The sequence below is a fragment of the Anarhichas minor genome, unplaced genomic scaffold (assembly GCF_050575085.1).
Source record: "Anarhichas minor isolate MPS153535 unplaced genomic scaffold, ASM5057508v1 ptg000014l, whole genome shotgun sequence".
Taxonomy (NCBI): Eukaryota; Metazoa; Chordata; class Actinopteri; order Perciformes; family Anarhichadidae; genus Anarhichas; species Anarhichas minor.
The window spans coordinates 968,536-990,730 of record NW_027466460.1 but is presented as its reverse complement, the minus strand read 5'-3'; the positions used below and the strand labels follow the sequence as shown (position 1 = coordinate 990,730).

Sequence of the window (22,195 nt, the reverse complement as noted above, 5' to 3'; positions counted from 1 at the left end):
TAAAACAACCCACTACTTTTGCATTTAATTCCCAACAAATAAAAGAATCACAATAGACATTCAATATAATTGTTGCAGTTTAATACATGTTCTCAAGACAAACAATAAAGGGACATTTGTATTACATCACAAAACTCACAATGTACTGCATGTTTAGAAGAAAACTAATAAACTAATAAAATCGTTAATGAACAGCTTAACTGAACTCATTAGCATCAACAGTGTAACTCTGAATTAAAATAGCATCAAGAACAGTGTAATAGAACTGCATCACAGTCTAGCTTGTTAACAAGTCTTATACACATGTATAGTTAATTTGAACTGCATGAACTCACATGAATGAAAACAATAAAGAGAGAGAACACCTTAAAAGAGGACTTGACTGCAGCGTCTGGCTGGTATCCTCAATCTCTGATGACGAGTGACTAAAACAAACACAATAAAACATTTTGAAACACAATGTTCTGAACTTCTGGAAAGTTCTGACATCCAGGATAAACAGACTTAAAAGAAGCTTTGGGTGTGCAACTGTGGGTTTGCATGTGCCTCACACATGTTAACACATCAGTGCAAGTCTTTGCAAAAAGCTAATACAACAATACCATACAGTTTAAATCAACAAACGTGCCTGTGTGATGAGCTGATCAGGTGAAGTAATGAAGCTAAGACAATGGACCACAATGGACTAACGTTCAACAATAAAATGAGTTTGATCTGGTGTTAATGTTGCTCCTGTGATAACACACACTAACGTTACCCTGCAATGACATGTCAAAATGGTTGCTGTGAAAAGAGCCTATTATAGAATTTACTGTAAAAGTTTCACAGGCCAACAGGGGATACAGAAAGAGAAACAATGTTAGAGTTTGTACGGCGCTTTGAAACTAATTAAATACCCTGACTGCTTTTATCCGAGTGAGAGGAGAGTTCAGATGAAACACGCTGATTCATGACTTCACCCTGAGAGTTGAGCTGCTTGAGGTGGAATGAATGTAAAGCACGGAAGCCGCTAGCCACGATGAGGGACACTGATGAGGGCAGAGGTGTGATTGAATGAATACAACTCACAATTGGCTAACCCCCCCCCCCAAAAAAAAAAAAAAAAATTAAACTCACCAAGCTGTCTGCTGGCGTAGCAGCGGGTGAGTTGCTGAGAGGTACAGCCGTGTGTGTACTGGCAGTTCTGTCAGCGGTGAGCCAAACACACCGTCCAAAACAATAAAAGTGAGCCACAACATGTTTCGGCCACAAATGGGAGGCAATCACATGACCCAGGTAATGACTTGACAGGTGAAACAAATTGAAAATAATGAAAACACTAAATATCACAATAAGATAGCACAGAAACAAAAGGTTTTAGGTATGTAAGACTTACCCACAGGTTTTTCAAACAAACAGAAGCATAAACAAAGGAAAGATTATTACAGAAAACATGTGATTTAATATTTTGGAGTGCTTGGATTATGTTTTGTTGTGGTTTTTCTATGTCTATGATCAACTTCTTGGACTTTAACTTTATATTGAACTTAATACTTGAAGGCTGGCTTTAAAATAACTGGTTGCTATCCGCCTCGTGGTGAGATACCACAGGATTCTAACGAAGCGGAACTCGGTAACGAACAACCACAGAACACAAGAGAGCGATTGGAGTTTCTTCAGTTCACGCAGGTTTATTTGCATCACACAGAGTACAAGTCAACCGAGTTGTCCGGAATCAACTGACAAACAAAGAAATGTTCCTTACTTTATACCCTTGTTCCCACTTTTTATGATCGGCCCCCCTCTTTTCACCCACCCACTCCCAATATTCTAGACAGTCATCTCGTTCATTGTGTCATACATTTAGGATCAACGATCCACTCTCAGCCCCGGTACATTGGGGGCTTTTGAGACATCTGGTCACATGAGATATATCATTTCTCTGCTAATGAAGCCTTATTCGGATGTACCCCTGGCGTTTGGGCCTAACTTCCTCTGCTCTTCTCTTGAAACTTCGTTATGAAGTCATAACATCCATATATTTATGTTTAATCAATTCTTTAGAATCTTGTTATGGTGACATCACTGTCTTTCTATTTACATTAACAAACCTTTGGAATCCCGTTATGGTGACATCACTGTCTTTATCTTTACATTAACACATCTTTATGCGCTTGTCATGCAGACATAACGTCTACATCTTTACCTTATCAATTTACTTTTACCATATTTTACCTTATCAATTCTTTGTGCATGGGCGTACTTTAAATTAAGTTATCTTAAGCTTCCATCCGTCCCCAGCTTTGTGCCAGTCAACCCTCTAAGTTTTAACGACTCCATGTACCAGAGTCTCTATGGTCAAGCTGACCCAACAGCGTATGCACAAAGGACAGTTTCTTCCCTTGGGACACAGCGATGGTGGCACTACTGAAGTTGATGATATTATTTTGAGATTACGTGTCCCCTCCTAGCTCTATGAATGTGCGACTGATACATGAACTATCACTAACCCCGAAGAATATGTTGCACGATTATACTGATATATGAGCAAAACCAGATGATATATGAGGCCTGACGACAACCAGGTCTACAGATCTATCGTGCCGGCATAGCATTGAATAAAAGATACAACTGCTGAAACTTATATAACTGTCTCATACAAGGCACGGGTTAGCACCGTGATGGATATTTTATAATATTCTATCCATACAAATCATTTATTAAAAGCTGCAAGATCTGAGATTGGGAGCATTTTGAATGCCTCTCCTTGGTCGGGGTAGACGGGACCCCCACCAGGTATTTTACACAATGACTAAAAGCATGAGTATGGCCAGCCCGGCTATGTGAACCAGCAAGGAGAGGCTCCGATAGCAACACACAGAGAGGGAGAGAGTCCTGAACATCTTTACATAGACACTATATTCATGTTGAGAAAGTTAAATACAGCTCCTGTAAATTGATTTGTATTAACCCCAATAAATGCAAAATCTCCTCAATGTCTATTTAGTCCTCCAAGCTATTAAATGGACAGCACTTCAATGTGTAAATGACGATTCAGACTGTTTTGATTTAGATCAACTTCTGTTTAATTAGTCACAACCCCAAAACAAGAGAAAGAAAACAAAAAAGGCTTTTTAATAATCTGCAGTCATCATTAACATCATATAATTCATATCCATCAGATACAGAACAGATACATCCATCTGAACATTATATCCCTCTGGATAATAATAAAACATCGCCTTTGTGCTTCTTCTAAAACATTCGTTGTCCTCAGTACAAACCCACTAGAATCATTCCCGTCATAAAGTTGGATATGAAAAGCTTGCCATGCTCAAGGGTATCAGGGTATCTTCATCTGAAGTGAAGTCCCCTAGTTGTGTTGACTCAAAGCCAACTAAAAACAGCCAAAACACTGGTGTTGTGTGAAGTGAGTAAAAGATGAACTGACCGAAACACAGGTGATATAGAAGTAAAACACACAAATGTACAATGACGACTGACTGACAACAGGTCACAGGAAATGTGTCAAACCCCAGACGGTGTGAGTCTGTTAGCTTGTGCCATCGTGTGGCAGCAGCAGTGAGTTCAGGTGGCATAATACCGTCAACCAGTCTGGTTATCTTTCTGACCTGCTGATAGATATCACATGTTTGTGGATTGTAGGTGGACATGGTCTAATAAGGCCCCCTCCATAAAGGACTTACACATTCTAACGAATGTCTTATTCGTGTTAATCATTTACTAATGTCATCAGTTATAAGATATTAATAAGAACATATTTGGGTCCACAAATTGACCTATTATGAATGTTGCTAATCCATTCATTCTTGTGCATGGGATTCTTCTTCATGTTTTTTTTGGTCCAGAATGTCAGAGATCAAAGAGCATTGATCCTGAAGCTAAGAAGACATCAGAAATAGGGGAAATGGACACGACCAGCGACTTGTTCGAGACCGGTGTTTGTGTCCCAAAGTGTTGTTGTGACCCTTTTGTGGCGTCTATTCCTAAATTTAACCTTAACTTAAGTTTAACGTACTTATTTTAAGCCCAACCATGATGTTTTTCCTAAACCGAAGTCGTGCTGAGCAACACAAAAAAAAAAAGTTAAATTCATGTCCATGTATACGAATCAATAGTTTAGAATTCATGACAATTTTACAAACTGCCGTGAGACTGGGTTGGTTTACCAAGTGGAGATTTACACATCGCTAAATTAAGACAGGTTAGCCACACAAACTAGTTCTTATGTAAAGATGAAATATTACAGATGTTGCCACTGACTGCTGCTTAGTTAACTGACAAAAGTAACGTTAGCTTGCTAACATACGAGCGGTTTAGATGACCGTATAAAGGGTGAATGGGATTTGGACGACACGTCTGACCCGACACCGGATCGAAATGCTGCTCAATAATGATGTGAACTTTGGAGAGTTTCAATCACATTTCACAAATGGAATGTAACATACCCCATATTACAAGATGTTATACTAAATGACATCAACTAGTTTAGCATGATCAAATATTTCCGACTCATTCTGCATGAATACTGCTAACTTTAGAGCGGACCACATTTCTATATGCATGTATCCATGTCAACAAAGGACTGGCAGTTAAGTTTGGGATATCGTTTTAGAAGTTAAGACCTAGCTTGTGATGCTACAGCGACTCCCCGTTTACATAATCGGCAGCTCCTGATTGGACAGTACTACTACAGGTGTTGCCTAACAACCAATTTACACTAAGGTCTTAACTAGCCAAGACAAGTTTTAATGTGCAACCTGATTTAGTAAATCATTTGTTTTTTAAGTGGCTGGCAGTTACTGGAGAAGAAACCTTACACACAAACTTAGTGATGGATTTATGAAGAACTGCTACAATCCAGTTATGACGCTTTAACGATAAACTAGTCTAGAAGACATTAGTACAGTATTTATTAACCATGATTAAAGCCCTTAGTTACAGCTTATTAGGCTTTATAAAGCATAGGCTGCTGCTAGTAATATAAACGAGCAAACTACTGTCGTTGATCTGATGTATTTTTAATGTGTTTTCCCCAGACTAGCCGAGGGTACTTTAGCCTAACAGAATGACATCCCAACACTGACACATGTATCACAGGCTTTACTATGCTAAACCAGTCCAGGCCTGTGATCGAGTGCATCCGGACTGTTTCTCTCTTTGTTACCAGTATATGAGCAAACCTCGACATATCATACTAATATAATTGTATTATTTATCTGTCACCAAACAAATGATGAGCTTTCAAATTTCGGACACAAATTAGTCAGACGTAGCAGGAGCAACTAAACCGAATCATCAAACCATGTGAGAGAAGGAGATCATGATTCTGGGGCTCTGGAATTATGGCCAGCGTTCTTCTGGACACTTCTGAGTCGGCCAATAACATCAGGTTTAGAAAGTTGGTCACATGGTTGGACGAGGTTTGTCCATGTTGTCATTGCCAACAAAAGAAAGATGTGACCGTACAACCCAGACTGTTTTGAATGTGATTTGATATTTGGGAAGTGCAGTGGTAAAACGCCCACTGCCCTCTACAAATACAACTACAGTTCTCATGAGGCTTCTGACATATACATAATGTCAAAACATCATTGAGCTGGAATTGTTAAATGCTAGAAATACATTTGTATTATTCTATATTATACAGCACATACTCAATGCACACATTTAGCACTAAATATGAGGCAAACATTGTGCTCAGAAAGTGGGGCCAAACATTTTGAATGGAATATCTATGAGGACTTGGACCAGAGATGTTGCCACTGAAATATAAAAACCACCTAGACTTGTTTTCCTTGGGTTCCCCATCATTTCTAACAGATATGATAACTGACAGGAATGCTGCAGAGATCTGCAGACATGGTAGATAAACTTTATAACCGAGTGCAGATGAGCACTCAGACAACCAGTCAGACAGGTTTCAAACAGAAGAAGAGCAAACTAAAGTGGACACGCCTCCGTCCACAGCTGTGGTTTCCTGGATTTGGGGTTGATGGCGGACAGCAATTGTCCTTTTAATGACTACCAAGGTGGTCTCTTCCAGATGTCCAGGCGGCCTGTGGAGGCCACATTAACAGAGCAGAGGCGGTCATAAGAACACTGAAAGGCTGCTTGTCCAAACTGCAGCGACACGTTTCTGCACTAATCCTGATGAAACTCCAGCTGTGACAGAGCAGTGAAAGATTCTCAATGTGGCTCGGACACCAACTACAGCTACAATAAATAATCCAACAGGTCAAAGTCCCTTCTGACACAAAAAGAAGCAAATGATTTCCTGGTCGTCTGGGCAGCATGCAGTGTCATGAAATAAACGTGTGATGCTGCTCTGTAGCTGTGTTTACGGCCCTCTGCTCTGCCTTTAACCACACAAACACAAACTGCTACCTCCTAACTTTCTTCATCTCGCTGCCTTTACACAGACCAGTCGTTTCATGACAGATTCAATGATGACCAACTCAGTACGCCATTTGAGCTCCCTTCAATGACTCCCGTGCTTCGTGTTAGAAGCAGAACAACATTTTAGAGGCTGGGACCAATCTAGATTAAAATCACTTCAAGGTAGAGCTCGGTTGAATTTGAACTTGAATAGAACACATGTATGTGATATTATTGGCATGTTGGTTACAGCAACTCTGAATTCCCCCCCCCCCCCCCCAATTCTTCACTGATGATTTTAAGATGGTGCTACAATATCAGCAAGAGAACTGTTTAACGGTATAGTTGCTTTAAAGATAGTGATGATACTCAAAGTGTTCTGAAAAATGAGTTTGATGAAATGTGACATTGCAAGGTAACAATTTCATGAGATATTATAGTTTCATGTTTATTCCACAGTGTAATACAAATTTAGAGAGGCGGCATGTACCTCTAAAAGATCCATAAATGAGCTTTCATCAATTACCTACATTGCAATTTCAATGATATTATTTGTATTGATTAAATTGACACAGAACTGATCTCCAACTTTATATTTTCACTCCATTAAACTATACACGTCACATGTATTCTCACGGATAGCGTGAACTTATAGAAATAAAACTATTTTCTTCTGGTTATCATTGTCAAGCATCAGTTCATATTCAACGAGCAGATGAAAAGAGGAGGGGAGCGAAGGAGAGGAGGTCGGGACAGGAGGACGGGATGAGGACAGCAGTGTGGGTGGGGACGTTACAGACCGAGTGGGAACAAAGACGTGAAAGTGTGTTTGGCTCAAACTGTGAACGACTGTTTCAGTGAGGGTGTCACTACAGGACCACAGTGCTCCCAGACCCCTCCTAACCCCCCTAATCCCACATAGACCCATCCAGGTTTCATTGTGCCTGCTCTTAGAATAAAAGCACCATGCTTTACCGGTGGAGATTTGACAAACCAAGCCAAGCATTTAAAAGGTGAAAGGAGCCCGAGGACTCTGAAAAGCACCAGTTGTGAGGTGTAGTTGGTTTCTAATTATACTTGTTGGAGAGGTGGGCAGTCTGTCTCTAGCATTAGCTCATGTAAGTCAGCTAGCTAGCTAATGTATGTTGTAGTAAACATTTTACAAACATCTGGTAGTACTACTTTCTTTTTTTTGTGGAATGAGATACATACATGAAACTACAAATTTAAGACTAAGGCTAACAAGGACGGCTAACAACTGAAGACGACCGGTGCCTTCATGCACAGTGCCATCTTCATTTGGGTCTAGAAATGGACTCGCTTTGGGGAAAGCATTTGAATTTGAATTCACGGTAGACTGGAAGGAAAGGTTTGTTAAGGACCCATCTAACGGGGGATCAGCTACTGTGGAACTAGATTTACACTGCCCCCAAACGGACAAAGAACAAAAAAAGTAACAACAATTCTGGGAACAAATGGAAAAGGGGGAATGAACCAGAAGACGCTTGGTACTATTGTTGCCAGCTGGCTAGCTAATGTTAGCGGTTAGCTAGCCAGCTGCAGTAGTTCACCAACTAGCACAGCGAGTAGTCACCACATCACCAGCACAGCGGCTGACACACAGCTGCAGCTTCCACTTTCTATGTTAACGTTAAATTAAAATGGGAAGAAAAAGCAGTGTGATCGACACAAGATTCTTTGGTTGACAAAAATGAAGGAGTGACTGGAGGTTTTTTTCTGCCCACTGTCTACAGGTATGTGCATAATGAAACATGTGTTTGTAGACGGGAAGGGCCTGGAAGAGCTGATAGATCCAGCAGCTACTGCTGAGGATTTGCTTCTCTCAAACCCTGCATCTTAACATCTTAAACTCACTTAATATAAGAGCCATATTTTGTGACAGCCATCAACTTTGCCAATTCAATTGCATTTTATGAGCCCAGGGGTCATGACACCACCCGGTTCCATCATGAGTCGCTTTCTCTACGCACATTGTGCTCATGAATAACAAAGTCAATCAGACAGCTACTGGACACTGATGGAGTGTTACAAAGACATGCATTTGTCATAAGGGGGAGTGCACTTGTGTGTTAACAAAGACTTTCTGATTGCCAAATAGCAACACACACACACACACACACAAGAAATGGAAGAGGAGGAGGGTAGGTGCGATGGAGAGGGGGAGGAGAGTGAGGGTATGAAGGGCCAGATACAAGTGCTTTAACACTTAAACACAACAACCTGAGACTAGTGTTGGGGAGTTGGTGGGTCGTAGGGTGACAGAGACAGGGAAAAGGAAAGAGAGAAAGAGGGAGAGATCATCAGACCGATATTTAGAGAAAGAGAGAAATAGTGCAACAAAGATAAGTAAAGCGAGAGACCTCAGTATGGTAGAAAGAAAGAGGGAGGGCAGAAAAAGGCGAGAGGAGGAGAGGGATATAGGATGGGGGAGACTGGAGTTAAGGAAGGGAGGTGAGAGAGCAATGAAGAGAAGATTTGAGAGGAAGAATTGAGACGGAGGAGCAGTAGTGCTTTCATGAGTACGGCTGTGGAACTCCATATCCTGGTCTGTAGATGGGTCTCCCTTTTGGCGACTGAGAATTGGAATACGCGGGCCCGGCTGGGTAGCTGTAGCCGCCGTAGCTGTAGGAGGCCGGGTAGGGCGCGGGGCCACTCTGGGGGTGGCTCGGGGTGTACTGGCCGAATGCTGAGCCCGGGTGTGGGGCAGGGAAGGAGGGCGGGGTCGGGTAAGGGCAGGCGGATGAAGCCGGAGGCCCGAAAGCGGGCCTGGGGCCGGAGTAGCTCCCTGCTGGGGTGAAAGGTGAGCCGGGACCTGGGTACGGAGGGAACTGTGACGGGGTGTTGGCCGGGCCGGAGCCTGCTGCCGCTGCAGGGTGGTTGGGTGGGGAGACGGGGTACGGGCTATAGGGGAGACCGGAGGGGCCCCCTGCAGACGAGGTGGCTGGCTGCGAGGGGTTTTGGTAGCTGGAGGACTGAGCTGTGGAGTTTGGCTGCTGCGGATTTGTCGCCGTTGCCGTTGTTGTCTGTTGATTCCATGGTGAGGGGGTGGCAGCGGGGTCTTGGCTGATGCCTGCTGATGGTGTCATGGTGTTGGGATTGCCCTCGCTCCTCTGTCGTAGGATCTCCTGGAGTTTCTCTATCCGCACCCGTCTTTTGTGAGCGAGGGATCGCAGGGAGAGGAAGCGATCAAGGAAGGGGTCCAATGGCAGAGAGCCCTCCAGAAACTCATCGGCTAGAGCCTGCAGACAGAGACACACAACCGGGGTTTGAGCAGATCAAACTAGTACTAAACTCAAGAGATGGTCCACTTTGTATCTGTGTGTGTGATTTCATCATCAGGCTGTTTGTACAAGAATTTAGTGTTTAGGTGAATGTTTTTTGAAAACTTGTTAGCCATTGTTTTACTGCTTAAAGAGCTACCGTCACAAATAAAATAAAATTCTCTGGGAAACATCATTCCACAGTGTGTGTGTGCGTGTGTGTGTGTGTGTGTGTGTGTGTGTGTGTGTGTGTGTGTGTTTAACAGTTCTGACCTCTGACTCTGCCTCCGTTTTGCTGCCCTCTGTCTGTAGTCTGGAGAACAAAGCCTCTGGGGACACCTGACCCACCATCCCATCTGAAGACAAGGAGAGCGTTAATGAGGGAGACAGACATACCGTACAGAGTGAGAAAGAGAGAGACAAATACAAGCACAGCATATACTGTGTGTGTGTGTGTGTATATATATATATATATATATATACACACACACACACACACACACACACACACACACACACACTATTAAGATATATCAATAATGATGTTGTGTTAATGTTCAGATTGCTGTTATAGTGTTCCGTCTAAATATTTGGACCCATTGTATTTTGATGCTTTGGCAACAGAAGAGACACACAGAGCGAGAGAGAGACAGAAGGAGAGAAAGAGTCAGAAGGAGAGAGACAGAGAGAGAGAGACAGAGAGAGAGACAGAGACAGAGACAGAGAGAGAGAGAGAGAGAGAGAGAGAGAGAGAGAGAGAGAGAGAGAGAGAGAGAGAGAGAGAGACTAGCTGTGTTTCCATTCAATTGTCAAGTGAATTTTAAGCAAACTTTAGAAATGTCGCAAAAAAAGAAAATTAGGTGCATTTCCATCAACTGATTTCGAGTGAATAAACTCAACAGCGTATTTGGTCAGAAGTTGGCGCTATAGGCTCGCATGATGAGAATACGTCATTAAACAGAGTGAAGCATAGTTTAGACTGTAATAACAGCTGGACTCTAAAGTGTCTCCAGTCACCGGATAAAAGTCACACAACCCTCCATCCCTCACTCCATTTATTCATCCAGCCTTTGTTCCTCCCTGCCACAAGATTCACTTCATTGTCCCTCCCTCCTACCTCTCAGGGAGCAGTGTTGTCTGTAGGTTTCTCTGATGGCCTCCAGCTGAGAATATCTCTCCACCAGTACCTCCTTCTCTGACTCTAGACGAGGCTTCATGTCCAGGTTTTGCTCCGCCAGGCTGCGATTTGATGCCAATGCCATCTCTCTCTCCAGCTGAATGTTCTGGATCTAGGGGAAGAAAACCAAGCATCAGACTATGGCAGCTTTACATTTTAGCCATTTTGTGGATGCCACTAAATGTACAGGGATTATTATTACATTTTTTGTAGTACAAATATTCTGTGAGGTGTAGAGCTGGGTCAGTATCACAGAGTATTACAAACTACAAAGCTGACACCAGAGGCCTGTACTTCAAAGCGAGTTCAACATACCCACGGCATCTTTTTGTTATCTCATACGACAATTTGACCGCATTGTTTCAGCTGCAACTCCGGTGGTGTGAAACAGACTTATTGAAAAAAAACTAAAAACATAATTCAAAGTGGTACCACCGCATACATGAAAAATAGCTGTGGCAAAGAAACACAAGGCAGTTTGTTAGGCATACAGTTTGTTGGACTGTAAGCAAACAGCTCAAAAAAGTGAATGTATAATATGAATATATGCTGTATTTTCTATAAGAGAAAATATGCTGATTCAGTGTTATTGTAGTTCAGTGTGGCTTTGTAGCACAAAGGCAGTAAAACTGCATGTGCCAAAGCACACTGTATATAATCCATCGGGCTTAATCATGATAACCGGTGGAGATTGGTTTCACATTAGAAATGAATGTTAGAAAAGATGGAACCATGTTGACAGTCTGCACCCACCTCAAGAACTGGGTAGTCGTATAAAGAAAATAATTTTGGTTCTGCTCATCTGTTCCTAAACAACACACTGGTCAATGGTAAATGGACTTGCATTCACTTAGCGCCTTCCTAGTCTTTTCCGACCACTCAAAGCGCTTTACGCTACATGTCAACATTCACACACACACCGATGGCACGGCCTTCTGGAGCAATTTGGGGCGAAGAATCTTTCCCACGGACGTGCTGACTGGAGGAGCCGGGGAGCAAACCACCGATCCTCAGAGTGGAGGATAACCCTCTCTACCTCTGTGCCACAGCCGTCCCACTACGGCGCTCTTTCTGGACTGGAAGAAGCAGCGCAAAGTGATGCATTTTGTGTTTGTTTTGTCGAGGCACTCTGGGTAAAGGCGCCCAGGGCTTCAGGTTTTCTTCTCGGCTTCGCAACAGCTGTTTGCTGTCATTTTACGTTATCGGGCAACTGGCTGCATTTTACTGGCCTACCGTAGGTCATTTTGTCAGGTTTCAGTGTTACAGTAGGGGAGACTGGGGGGGGGGGGGGGGGGGGAACTGCAACAAGGAGCAGCTATAACATCTCAAATTGCAACAATCAAAACTAAAAATTAAGAGATTATTATTGAACAATATCATTTAATAACAGCAACCACATTAAACTGTATGGAATAAATGTACAGGTTCCATAAACCTTGTGAAGTGAATTTCAAGTATGAATAAATATATATTTTCCAATCACAGGCTTGCTTTCAGATTACAGCTGGTGTGTGTTTAGTGTGTTCAGTAACTTACTGCTCTGTGTTGGCAGCACCTTTTTCCACACATGCTTTTATGCAAATCCAGAGAAAGTGAAGTTTAGCCGACTTTGTTTCAGCAGCAAAATACATAACCACCTAAATCTGAGCCAATGACACACACTTGTAGCCTATGTTCAATGTACACAGAAGGTTAGCCTGTGTCTGTCCAGTCGCATAACCACACTGGCTATGCGACTGGAACCTGGGGTGCTTGTTTTAATGTAATAGGGTATAAGTGTTATATTACCAATAGCGAATTGACAAAAAACACGAAACCTGAAAGGCAGAGTTTAAGTGAGCAGTGTGATGGGCATATACAGAGTTGTGGGAAGGACTACCAGGGCTAAACATTCACATTAATGGGAGCTTCCTAGTACTATAGGTTTTTGTCAAATTTGGCCAGCAACATTGCTTTAGTTCTCTTCTGTGGCTACCAAAGAAGGAAAGAATGACTCACTAACCCCACCCAGACTGTCCACTAAACTAGAAACAAGGCATATCATTCATTAGCATTAGGGTGGTTTGTGTCACACACCCACACTGAGAAGGTCAACTAACCAAACACCCTGCAAGGATTAATGACTTTAAAATCTAATTCCTAATGTCTCACAAAACACTTGTCATTTTAGAGTTCAGCCTCTCGAAAAGCTGAAACATGCTGCATTGAAAGAATGAAGGCCAAATGGAAAGTGAATCATAATTTGTACCTCGTCAGACTCCAGAGCCATAGACTCCACCCTCTCTGGGTTGTCCAGGAGCTCCTGGAGCTCTGATTGGCTCAGGTCCTGGAGCTTCTCCATTTGATTTGCCAGGATGGCTGTCTGTCATAAAGGAACCAGGAAATAAGAGTTAAAAACAATGTTTGGAAACATAAAGTGGACAATCAGAGAGGCCCAGCCTCTGAATCTTAATGCTACCACAGTTGAGTAGATAATTAATAGCCATGGACTTATTGTTAACAAATCTAGGCAAAACAAACCATGTTACATGCAGCCACTCCCTTAATAAAATAGCAACCAGTGGTAGGTGACAAATGTGGGCATTTTTTGTTAATAGTAGCGATGGTAACATTTGGAGTGCACTATTTTGTACACAGTTGACTTAACGATAGTGTTATAGTTAGCGTTAAAGAGTCATACTACAGTCATCCTCTCGAGTTAAGTGACTGCAGGCCACAAAACAGAACAAGCTGTTCAAACGAGCACTGGTAACAGCGAAGCAACACACCGGGTAAAAATAAACTGGTACTTACACGACGCTAGCAAACCAAGTTGAGCCCGACACTGACTGGTGGTGACATCCAACACCAACTATTTATCTCAAGTGACAGGTGACGTGACACGTCCTCGGGATCTCCGACCAGCCCCGACGGAATCCAGCTGAACGAAAAGCTGCCGAGTCGTCTTCGACGCACTTTGACCGCTGAGCTAACTAGCTACTCGGCCAAGTCCAATCTCACCGGACAGTTCCGCGTTGAACGATATGATGGCAACAACAGTCTGTATGATCGCAATGTCAGGCATCTAGCCACCGTCAACTTCAAGGAAAGCCCAGCGATTTGGCGATGAAAAACGGAGCCCAGAATGCCGCCACCCGGTCCTGACGACCACTATCAAACACCTCTGTGTTCCGGCAATGCTAACCTTAATAATCATACGACTTCAGTCGACAAAATGTGTTGGAAAATTACATAATCTTCACTAAAATAGGAAAGTTTCACTCCACACTGACAGAAACCGCAGCCATCTTGGGAACTATCCACGTTCCGTGGTTTGCGGGGGTGTTCGGACAAAATTAAAATATTCTAAAACGGCACAGTTGAACTGTAACGAACTCTTGATTCATAGTAATACATATTTTAAATACATAGTATTTGCCGACGTATTTGTGTGCGATTAGATTTAACTGGGCCCATTGTCCCTCTGGTGTCCCCTATGTCGCAGGGTAATGGTCGGGTCCCGTGCTCAGCTGATACACGGGAAACCCCTATGTGACGGTAATGTCCCGTCTACTGCTGCCAGTGCTTCTGTCGATGGCTAAATATCCGTCACCCTGCTCTGCTGGAGGAGCTGCACACCACTGCATTTGCACATATTTACATACGACTTTCTGTTCTCCTAATTGGCACATACATTACTGAGTGAAAAGACTTGTGAGGAAAAGAGGCAAATGAGGCAGAGTCCAGAATGTTTTGCAATTGCAATGTGGCGTTTCACCATCTCCATGCGGCTCAACCTCATAGAGGAATTATTTTTCTCATGGAGGTGGAAAGTTTATGACCACCAGCCACATGATCAGATGCCTGTCTTGGACACAATGCATGCTGGATGTCAGGACATATCTGCAGAAGATCAGGCATGCAGAGTCTTTCCTATGTGAATTGCAAGAGAAGACAGAAGATGTGTTGTGGATCGGAACAAATGCAGACTGTCTTGACTATTGTATTTTTGTATTTGTGTCCTATACATGTCTGAATATGTATGGTTCTCTATTGCCTTGATGTGAGATTAGCTGCTGCATTGAGATCCATGTAGATAATGTGTATTGTATGCACCTTTAATGTACTTTGGAGAAGCCAAAGAGGAGAGGTGTGCAATAAATTCAATCTAATCTAATCTAAAGAGAAGTGCCTGAGAAGTTTTGAAAAAGTGAACTCAGTATAAAGTGTGTTGCCAACTGTAAAAAAAAAAAAGCCATGGTTTTATGCAGAGTTTTTTAAATTTATATTATTGTATATTCTCTAAATGCAGTTTTAGAGGATTTGACATCATAACAAGAATACCAATTTCGGTAAGAAGTCACAAATCTATTATTATAAGCCTTCAATCAGTGAAACTGTTTTAGATTATTATCCTGAAGGAATAAAAAAAATTCAATGAACAGCAACAATCAACAGTGAATTATTAGGAATTTAAAAACGACAATGTTTATGAGATGTAAATTAAAAGAAAAAGGAGTAACATAAAACACAAAGATAGACCACCCCAAGTGTAAGATTAAGACCCACAGCCAAACAGCCAAATAAAGTACAGCAGGTAAGATAAGGTAAAGAAAAAGGGGAGGTGTACAAGTCTCTATTCATATTATATTAGACATTTAGCCTCTCAGTGGTCACAGGAATAAGAAAGGCTAGTGTGTTGCCTGTGTCTTTGTTCTGAGCATCCTGTATATCAACATAGAGTAATAAGAACACTGCTTGACCTTTTTACAGACAACCTCAGTATTTGATCCTTTTGTGTGGCAGACTATATTTTCAGTTTAATAGTTGCATGAAATTAAAGCAATCGTGTAAAAAGCGATCCTTAACAATTCAGTGAAAACTTTTGAAGCTGCAGAATCAGAATCAGTTTATTGCCTAGTACGTTTGCACATACAAAGAATTTGGATTGGTGATTGCATAAATGCAATTTAAGTCGTATACAGTTGCCAATGATGCATCAACAACTGATTAAAAATATCCTACCCTGGTTCAGAGTATGGAATGACACCATCAGTCATATAAACAGTGTATTGCATGGCACCAGTTAACACCACTTGAATAAGACACATATTTTTTCAGCAAAACCCGAGTAAAAACACTATAATGTTACTTATTACAGCATTCTGCCCTGCAGTGAATGCCATCTTTGTGAGGCGTAAGGCTTTGTGCAAGCTGTTTGTTATTTTGTCCCCACCCAAATCTACTGTGTACAGTAAGTGTCATCGAGGTAACCAATATAGACTTCCAGTAAAAGGTTTTGGGTGATTTAAAGGTTAAAATACAGTGGATTTTAAATATTAGACACCTATGATGTTCTTGACAGCAGCATTCAGTGGCTTTATTTCAGCTACTTTAATAAATGTAATAAAATGAAACACGTTCACTATATGCAGCCTATTTATACAACTACATTGTGTAACCTCACCACGATCCTGCTCACTTAGAAATATTAACATATAATCTCCAATATTTTAGGAATTATGTTCCATAGTTCCACAGCTGACATCAACTGTGTCACATCATTATAAAGCAGTGGCGGGCCACATTATAAAGCTGCCTGAGCAAGACCGCTACGCGTCACCAAAGTACGGCGGGACACGTACAAGCTACGGTGCTCTTGAAAACGTTTGGAGGGACTCGAGTGGATCTCCAGATCAATGAACAAGTTCGCAGGGAAACGTAGCTCCACATTGAAAAAGTTAAGAAGAATAGGGAAATACTGAAAAGGACCTCTTGCTGGAATTGAAACGCACGGATGTACTGCACAGCCGAGTTATTGAACTCTTTTAAATAGAATCAGCTTTATTGGCCATGTATGTGTACGCATACATGGAATTTGTCTCCGGTTTCCACTCCGCTCTCAATGTACATACAATACACTATTTTACAATAAACAAGGAAAAATATATAAGAATAAAAAAGGGCAGCAAAAAAGTAGAACAGATGTAGGTATAAACATTTAACAGCTATTTTGTTCCCTGATGTAAACATATTTGAATGGCCCTTGCTCTTTAGTGTGAGCGTTGCTGGATTGTTTTGTCATGCTTTGTTGTGAATATATGTGACGGTTCTTGTGAGTTAGCTCTTGTCATTGTGTTAATTACATCGATTTTGACCATATGCATTGTCCGTTAATTACGAAGCATACCGTCCTGCGTGGGTTTAGGGTCCGGATAATTCAATCAGTTTGGGCTGTTTTCTTTTACAAACAAGAATTATGGTCTGGAGAAATAGGGATTGTGTGGCGATTGCTTAGCCCTGTTTGAATCAGTAGGGAACAGCTAAACGCTGCGGGGAGAATGTAGCGCGAGGTTGTGCGTGTTGTTTTGCTTCCGGGGTCAGACGCTGACCCGGAAACTAAACAGACAGACAGACCGGTGTCCACCGAAAACGTTATATTTACCACAATTTAAGCTTCTGCATTTTCCAAATGCACCAGTATTAGTGTTCGGTTTGTAAGCCTTGTACCGAACGGTTTAAAACGAATACGTGATGTTACACCCTAGAAACAAATAACCGTAGCTGTGGCGCCATCATGAGGTTATTAGGTGGTAAGACAGCAGTGAAGGCCCAGGTATAAAATGCACGGCCCGCCACTGGCAGAAGATAACATCTGGCAGCAAAGCCAAGGCTCAGATCACGGTATTAAATTAACAGTTTTGCAAAATTGACCAACTTTTACATTCGAATGAATTCTAACTACATTTGATGTGCGTAACTATCTTTGCCTTTCCTCACATTTAGTGGCCAAAATTGGGCACTCTACTCTGTACCTTTCCCCTGGAGAAGTTTGGAGGCATCGGCCCACAGAAAGGCACAAACCTGCCAGTTTTCCACAAAGTTTTGAAGACCAGCTGGAAGGATCTGAACCAGACCTGCAACCCTATGGGGCTGGCTGGGGAGATCAGCCTGCTGCAGCTTGAGCTGCTAGCGCTTATGGGCTCCTACAAGGACCTCTACCACCCAGAAACCTGTCCTGTGACCCAGGGCCCTCAGGTCTGCGGTGCATACTGCCTCCACGTGTTCAACCACGTACTGAAGGCCAGGTCCTGGCTCACAACGCACTGCTAAGGGAACCGAAAACCCAAGCTAAACCTGGAGCTGAGCCGCAGGACGAACCCAGAGACCAAGGACTGACCCGGCCCAAAGTAAAGTACTTTTTAACTCTCTTTCACTTGCAAATTGTGCCTGTTTTAGTCTCAAATATCAAGAGTACTGCAGTAGGAAATAAAAGTGCACAATTGTCCCATCATGCCTCAGATGCATTGCTGATTTTGTAGTCACACATTGTACAACTTACGAAATCATTGAAACTTTGTTTTGGTGTTAAAATGCATTTGTCACAAAATAGTTCAACCATTGGGAAACTATATGCTTTACTTGCTGCTCACAAGTCTCTCTGCATGTGTGTGAGTAGAATCCAATATATTTCACCCTGAACATATTCTAGTCCAGCAGTTATGTCGTATGCATGAGTGATCTGAGAGTGATCCCTAATTGCATTACTTGATGCTCCACCTTCAACAGAAGCGGCAGTATTGCTCAATCAGGGTTATTTAGGTCATCCAGTACATTCATGTGATCTGCTATCATCACTTTTCGTAATGTGTCCACTTAGCCACAAGTGTTCAAAAGCGCAATATTAATTCTCTCTGCTGTAATGATTGTTATAAATATGTCAGGTCCTGATCCTCGTTCCGTTCCGAGGCGGAGCTCTGCGGGTCGTCCAGACGCTCATCAGCCTGCTGGAGACCAGAGGCAAGAAGATAGTGGTCAACAACAAGAAGAGGTTCAAGGAAGAGTTCGGCGAAGAGGCAGATGACAAGCCGCCCAATCAGCAGAGGCCAGACGATTACAGCGCCATCTTCTCGGGCAACGTGGACGATCACTTCAAGATAGGTACGGTTTAACAAACAGAAGTCAGACAATCTTTAGACAAACCACCAAGTCTTCCCGTCTGAGGCCTTGTCGCTGTCTTCTCTCCTCCCCAGGCGTCTCCATTGTGAGCAGCAGCATACGCCTGTACTCCCCCTTTTATTCATCGGACATCATCATCGCGTCACCGCTGGGCCTCCGTACGGTGCTGGGAGCAGAAGGAGAAAGTAAGCGAGACTTTGACTTCCTCTCCTCCATCGATCTGCTGGTGGTGGACCAGGCAGACGTCTTACTCATGCAGAACTGGGAACACGTCTTGGTAAGAACACACATCTGTTCAACAGCACACATTACTGCAGGATGGCATCTCTTCAGCGGTGTTGTGTTCTTACTGTTGGGAAGAATGTGGCGCCATCTGCTGTTTAACAATAATTGTAGAATTTGATGAATCACAATATGTTATAATTTAGGAAATAGAAGCACTGCTGGAGAGCATTGAGCATTTCAGATTTAAGTCTGACTATTTTTGGAATCCGTTTGGTTAAAATGATATGGTTAAGGTGTCTGTATAAGTCAATGTTTTATAACAATTGACATCGTCCACCCCTCTACAGCATGCGATGAAGCACATAAACCTGCAGCCGCTGGACTCCCATGGAGTGGACTTCTCTAGGGTGAGGATGTGAAACCTGAACAACTGGGCCAGACACTACCGGCAGACGCTGGTGTTCAGCTCCATCCAGGACCCACAGATCACCAACATCCTCACCAAGCACTGCGCCAACTACCTTGGACAGGTACTCATTACAGTAACATTAAACCTGCTCCTGGGACTGAGCGTTCAGCACGAACTGTAATTTAGTTAACACATGACTAAGAGGTAGAAATGATCTCATGGATTGAGTTAACACTCAGCGGTTGGAGCAGCACCCACACTAAGTTGTTTACTGTAGGCAGCTGGATATCTAAGGAAAGTTTTCTTCATTGCTTTTTGATTGTGTAGTTTTTTTAAAAGTATATTCCCTGTGTGGTTTCTGTCCCAGATTGCCACTAAGAACATGCCGAAAATGGGTTCCATCTGCCAGGTGCTGGTTCAGCTGCCTCATGTGTTTCAGATGTTCTCCTCTGACAGCTTCATGGACCACGATGCCCGGTAAGGTCTTCCCACATGTGAACCATGTGATGCCATCACAGCCAGACAACTGACAATCCTCCCAGAAACGTCATCGGAGCAACCACTGAGTCCACATCAAAGCAGGACCAGTGGTTCTCATGGTAGCCTTTGTGTGTGGCAGGGCTGATGACACCCCATGTAGCGTCTTGCACTGGGGCTTTTCTGTAGTATCTCTTCATTTTTTCACAGCTCAACCTTTCTTTATTCTTCAGGGCCGGACTTTGCGTCTGGCTGAGCTAGTGACACCCCATGTAGTGTCTTTCACTGGGGCTTTTCTATGGTATCTACTCATATATGCACGCTGAATGGATCAATCCTCCCGGAAATGTCATCGGAGCAACCACTGAGTCCACATCGAAGCAGGACCAGTGGTTCTCATGGTAGCCTTTGCATCTGGCAGGGCTGATGACACCCCATGTAGCGCCTTGCACTGGGGCCGTTGGATTAACCCACTTTAACCCTGAGGGCCTCATATCTGCACGCTGGATCGATACAATACAATACCACCTGAGCTGCTGCTGTTCACCGTGGACAAAAAAGGTTGGTATGAGCGTCAAAATATATTATAAAATATATTAATCATTTACTATCTTTGATTCACGCTGAACCTAACGCTGACCCATATGATGGTGACGCTTTTAATGCTGCTTTTGAGTGTATTATTGACAGGTACAGGTGTGGGCTACTTGAAGAGGAGGAGGACCCTGAGATCGATGTCGTCGGCCTTGAGGACTCATCCACAAAACGACGCAGGGAAGAGAGCGACGACGAGGAGGAGGCTGCTGCGAAGAGGCCGAGGTGGTCCGAAGAGAGCGACTCGGATTGACTCTACGATGGGACGGGCTGACATTGTTTTCCCTTTGGCCGGAAAAAGTAAGTAGGAGCTTCTGTTTTGTTGAGAAAGTGACCTAGAATAGTCTACAATATAAAAACAAAGTAATATTATGTAACATACCTACAAACTGTATGCTACGTCTATTTGTTCATAATTAATTTCATTCATTTTCAAAATCATTCAAAGATTATTTGTCCGTCTTACTTACTATATGAATCATTTAGTATCTTTGATTCAATCAATACAATATTATTTATCTTACCGTTATTTTTATTTCTCTCTCTCTCACTCCACCTCCTGAGCCGCTACCTTTCACGCTGGACTAAAAGACGAGTATCAGCATATATACTTATGTGTAGTTTTATAAACTTAGTTCAGGAACAGGGCCACGCCCAGAACACAGCTCGTTTCCTCTGCACACAGTATTTAAGCACAACGAACCCGTTCACTTCCTCTTCGACTCTGTCTTCACATCCCTCCCCCCCAACCCCGTTTTTGTCCTCCTATTTCTCTCTCTCTCTCTCTCTTTTGCAGGATTACAGGAACAACAGGGGACTCTGCACCGCCGGAGCTTCCGAAGAGACGGCCCCCACCCTACAGTCTCCATTCCCCCCGTTCCCGCCAGCCGCCGGACATCAACGGTCCCCATCGATCGCCTAACCTCCTTTCTACAAACCCTCCTCGTTTCTTCTTCCTTACATCCCTTAATTTCTTCATCCCTACCCTACATCCCTCTACCTTGACCCCGACCATTCATCCCTTCATCCCTTCATCCCTCTACCCCTACCCTATATCTATTCATCCCTCGACCCCTTCCGCTTCTGAAATCTAACAATCATTCCACTATGCAATAAACCTCTCGAAACTCGTACTGTTATTGACGTGGTCCTTGTTAGTCCTTGTTAAATATATATATATATATATATATATATATATATATATATATAAAGTAATGTGTGTTATTGTGTAAACACAGAAACACTGAGATAATTAATGAGGACGTTTCTTTATTTACAGATGTTTCCTGGTCATTCTTCTGCAGGATTGTGTGAACTGCTCCGACTCATTTCTCAACTTCACTGGTTTGGTGTTGCATTCAATAAAACACTCAAGTCATCTAAAGTGACACTTTTGTATTGTGAGATTTTCTTTGGTTCAACTTCAGTCATGTTGAGTTCATGTGAAGCTTCTTAAATAGTGAATATAACATGTATAGTGGCTTAAAACAGCTTTGCATCTGTCAACAAGCAGCTACACCGAGTCATGAGGATTACGTTGTAGAACACAGGATTTTAAATCAGTCCATATACAGATCAAAGCATTGCCACATATCCAACAGCTCTGAGAAACCATCAACGGTCAGGGAGGTAAGAAGATGAACACATAAGACGGATTGTAAACACTTCAGGAATAATACCAAGTATTTCATTTGTAATTAAGCATTAAGTTGGGTT

The 22,195-nt window shown here is 42.7% G+C and overlaps 1 protein-coding gene and 1 pseudogene across 2 annotated transcripts; one reads left to right on the top strand and one right to left on the bottom strand.

The window, feature by feature from the left end:
* Positions 1–6,800: 6,800 nt before the first annotated feature.
* Positions 6,801–14,144, bottom strand: vps37c (VPS37C subunit of ESCRT-I). Of its 2 annotated transcripts, none has more exons than XM_076091034.1 (5): positions 13,630–14,144; positions 13,085–13,194; positions 10,777–10,948; positions 9,933–10,015; positions 6,801–9,638 (listed from the first exon to the last, which is right to left on the bottom strand). In XM_076091034.1, the coding sequence occupies exons 2-5, from the start codon at positions 13,175–13,177 to the stop codon at positions 8,913–8,915; spliced, it is 1,074 nt and encodes a 357-aa protein (XP_075947149.1). In that variant the 5' UTR covers positions 13,178–13,194; positions 13,630–14,144; the 3' UTR covers positions 6,801–8,912. The 2 variants fall into 2 exon arrangements, with proteins under 2 accessions (XP_075947149.1, XP_075947148.1); XM_076091033.1 differs by having other exon boundaries at positions 13,085–13,198; positions 13,630–14,143.
* LOC142950071 (U3 small nucleolar RNA-associated protein 25 homolog) lies at positions 13,439–21,615 on the top strand (annotated as a pseudogene).
* Positions 21,616–22,195: the final 580 nt, after the last annotated feature.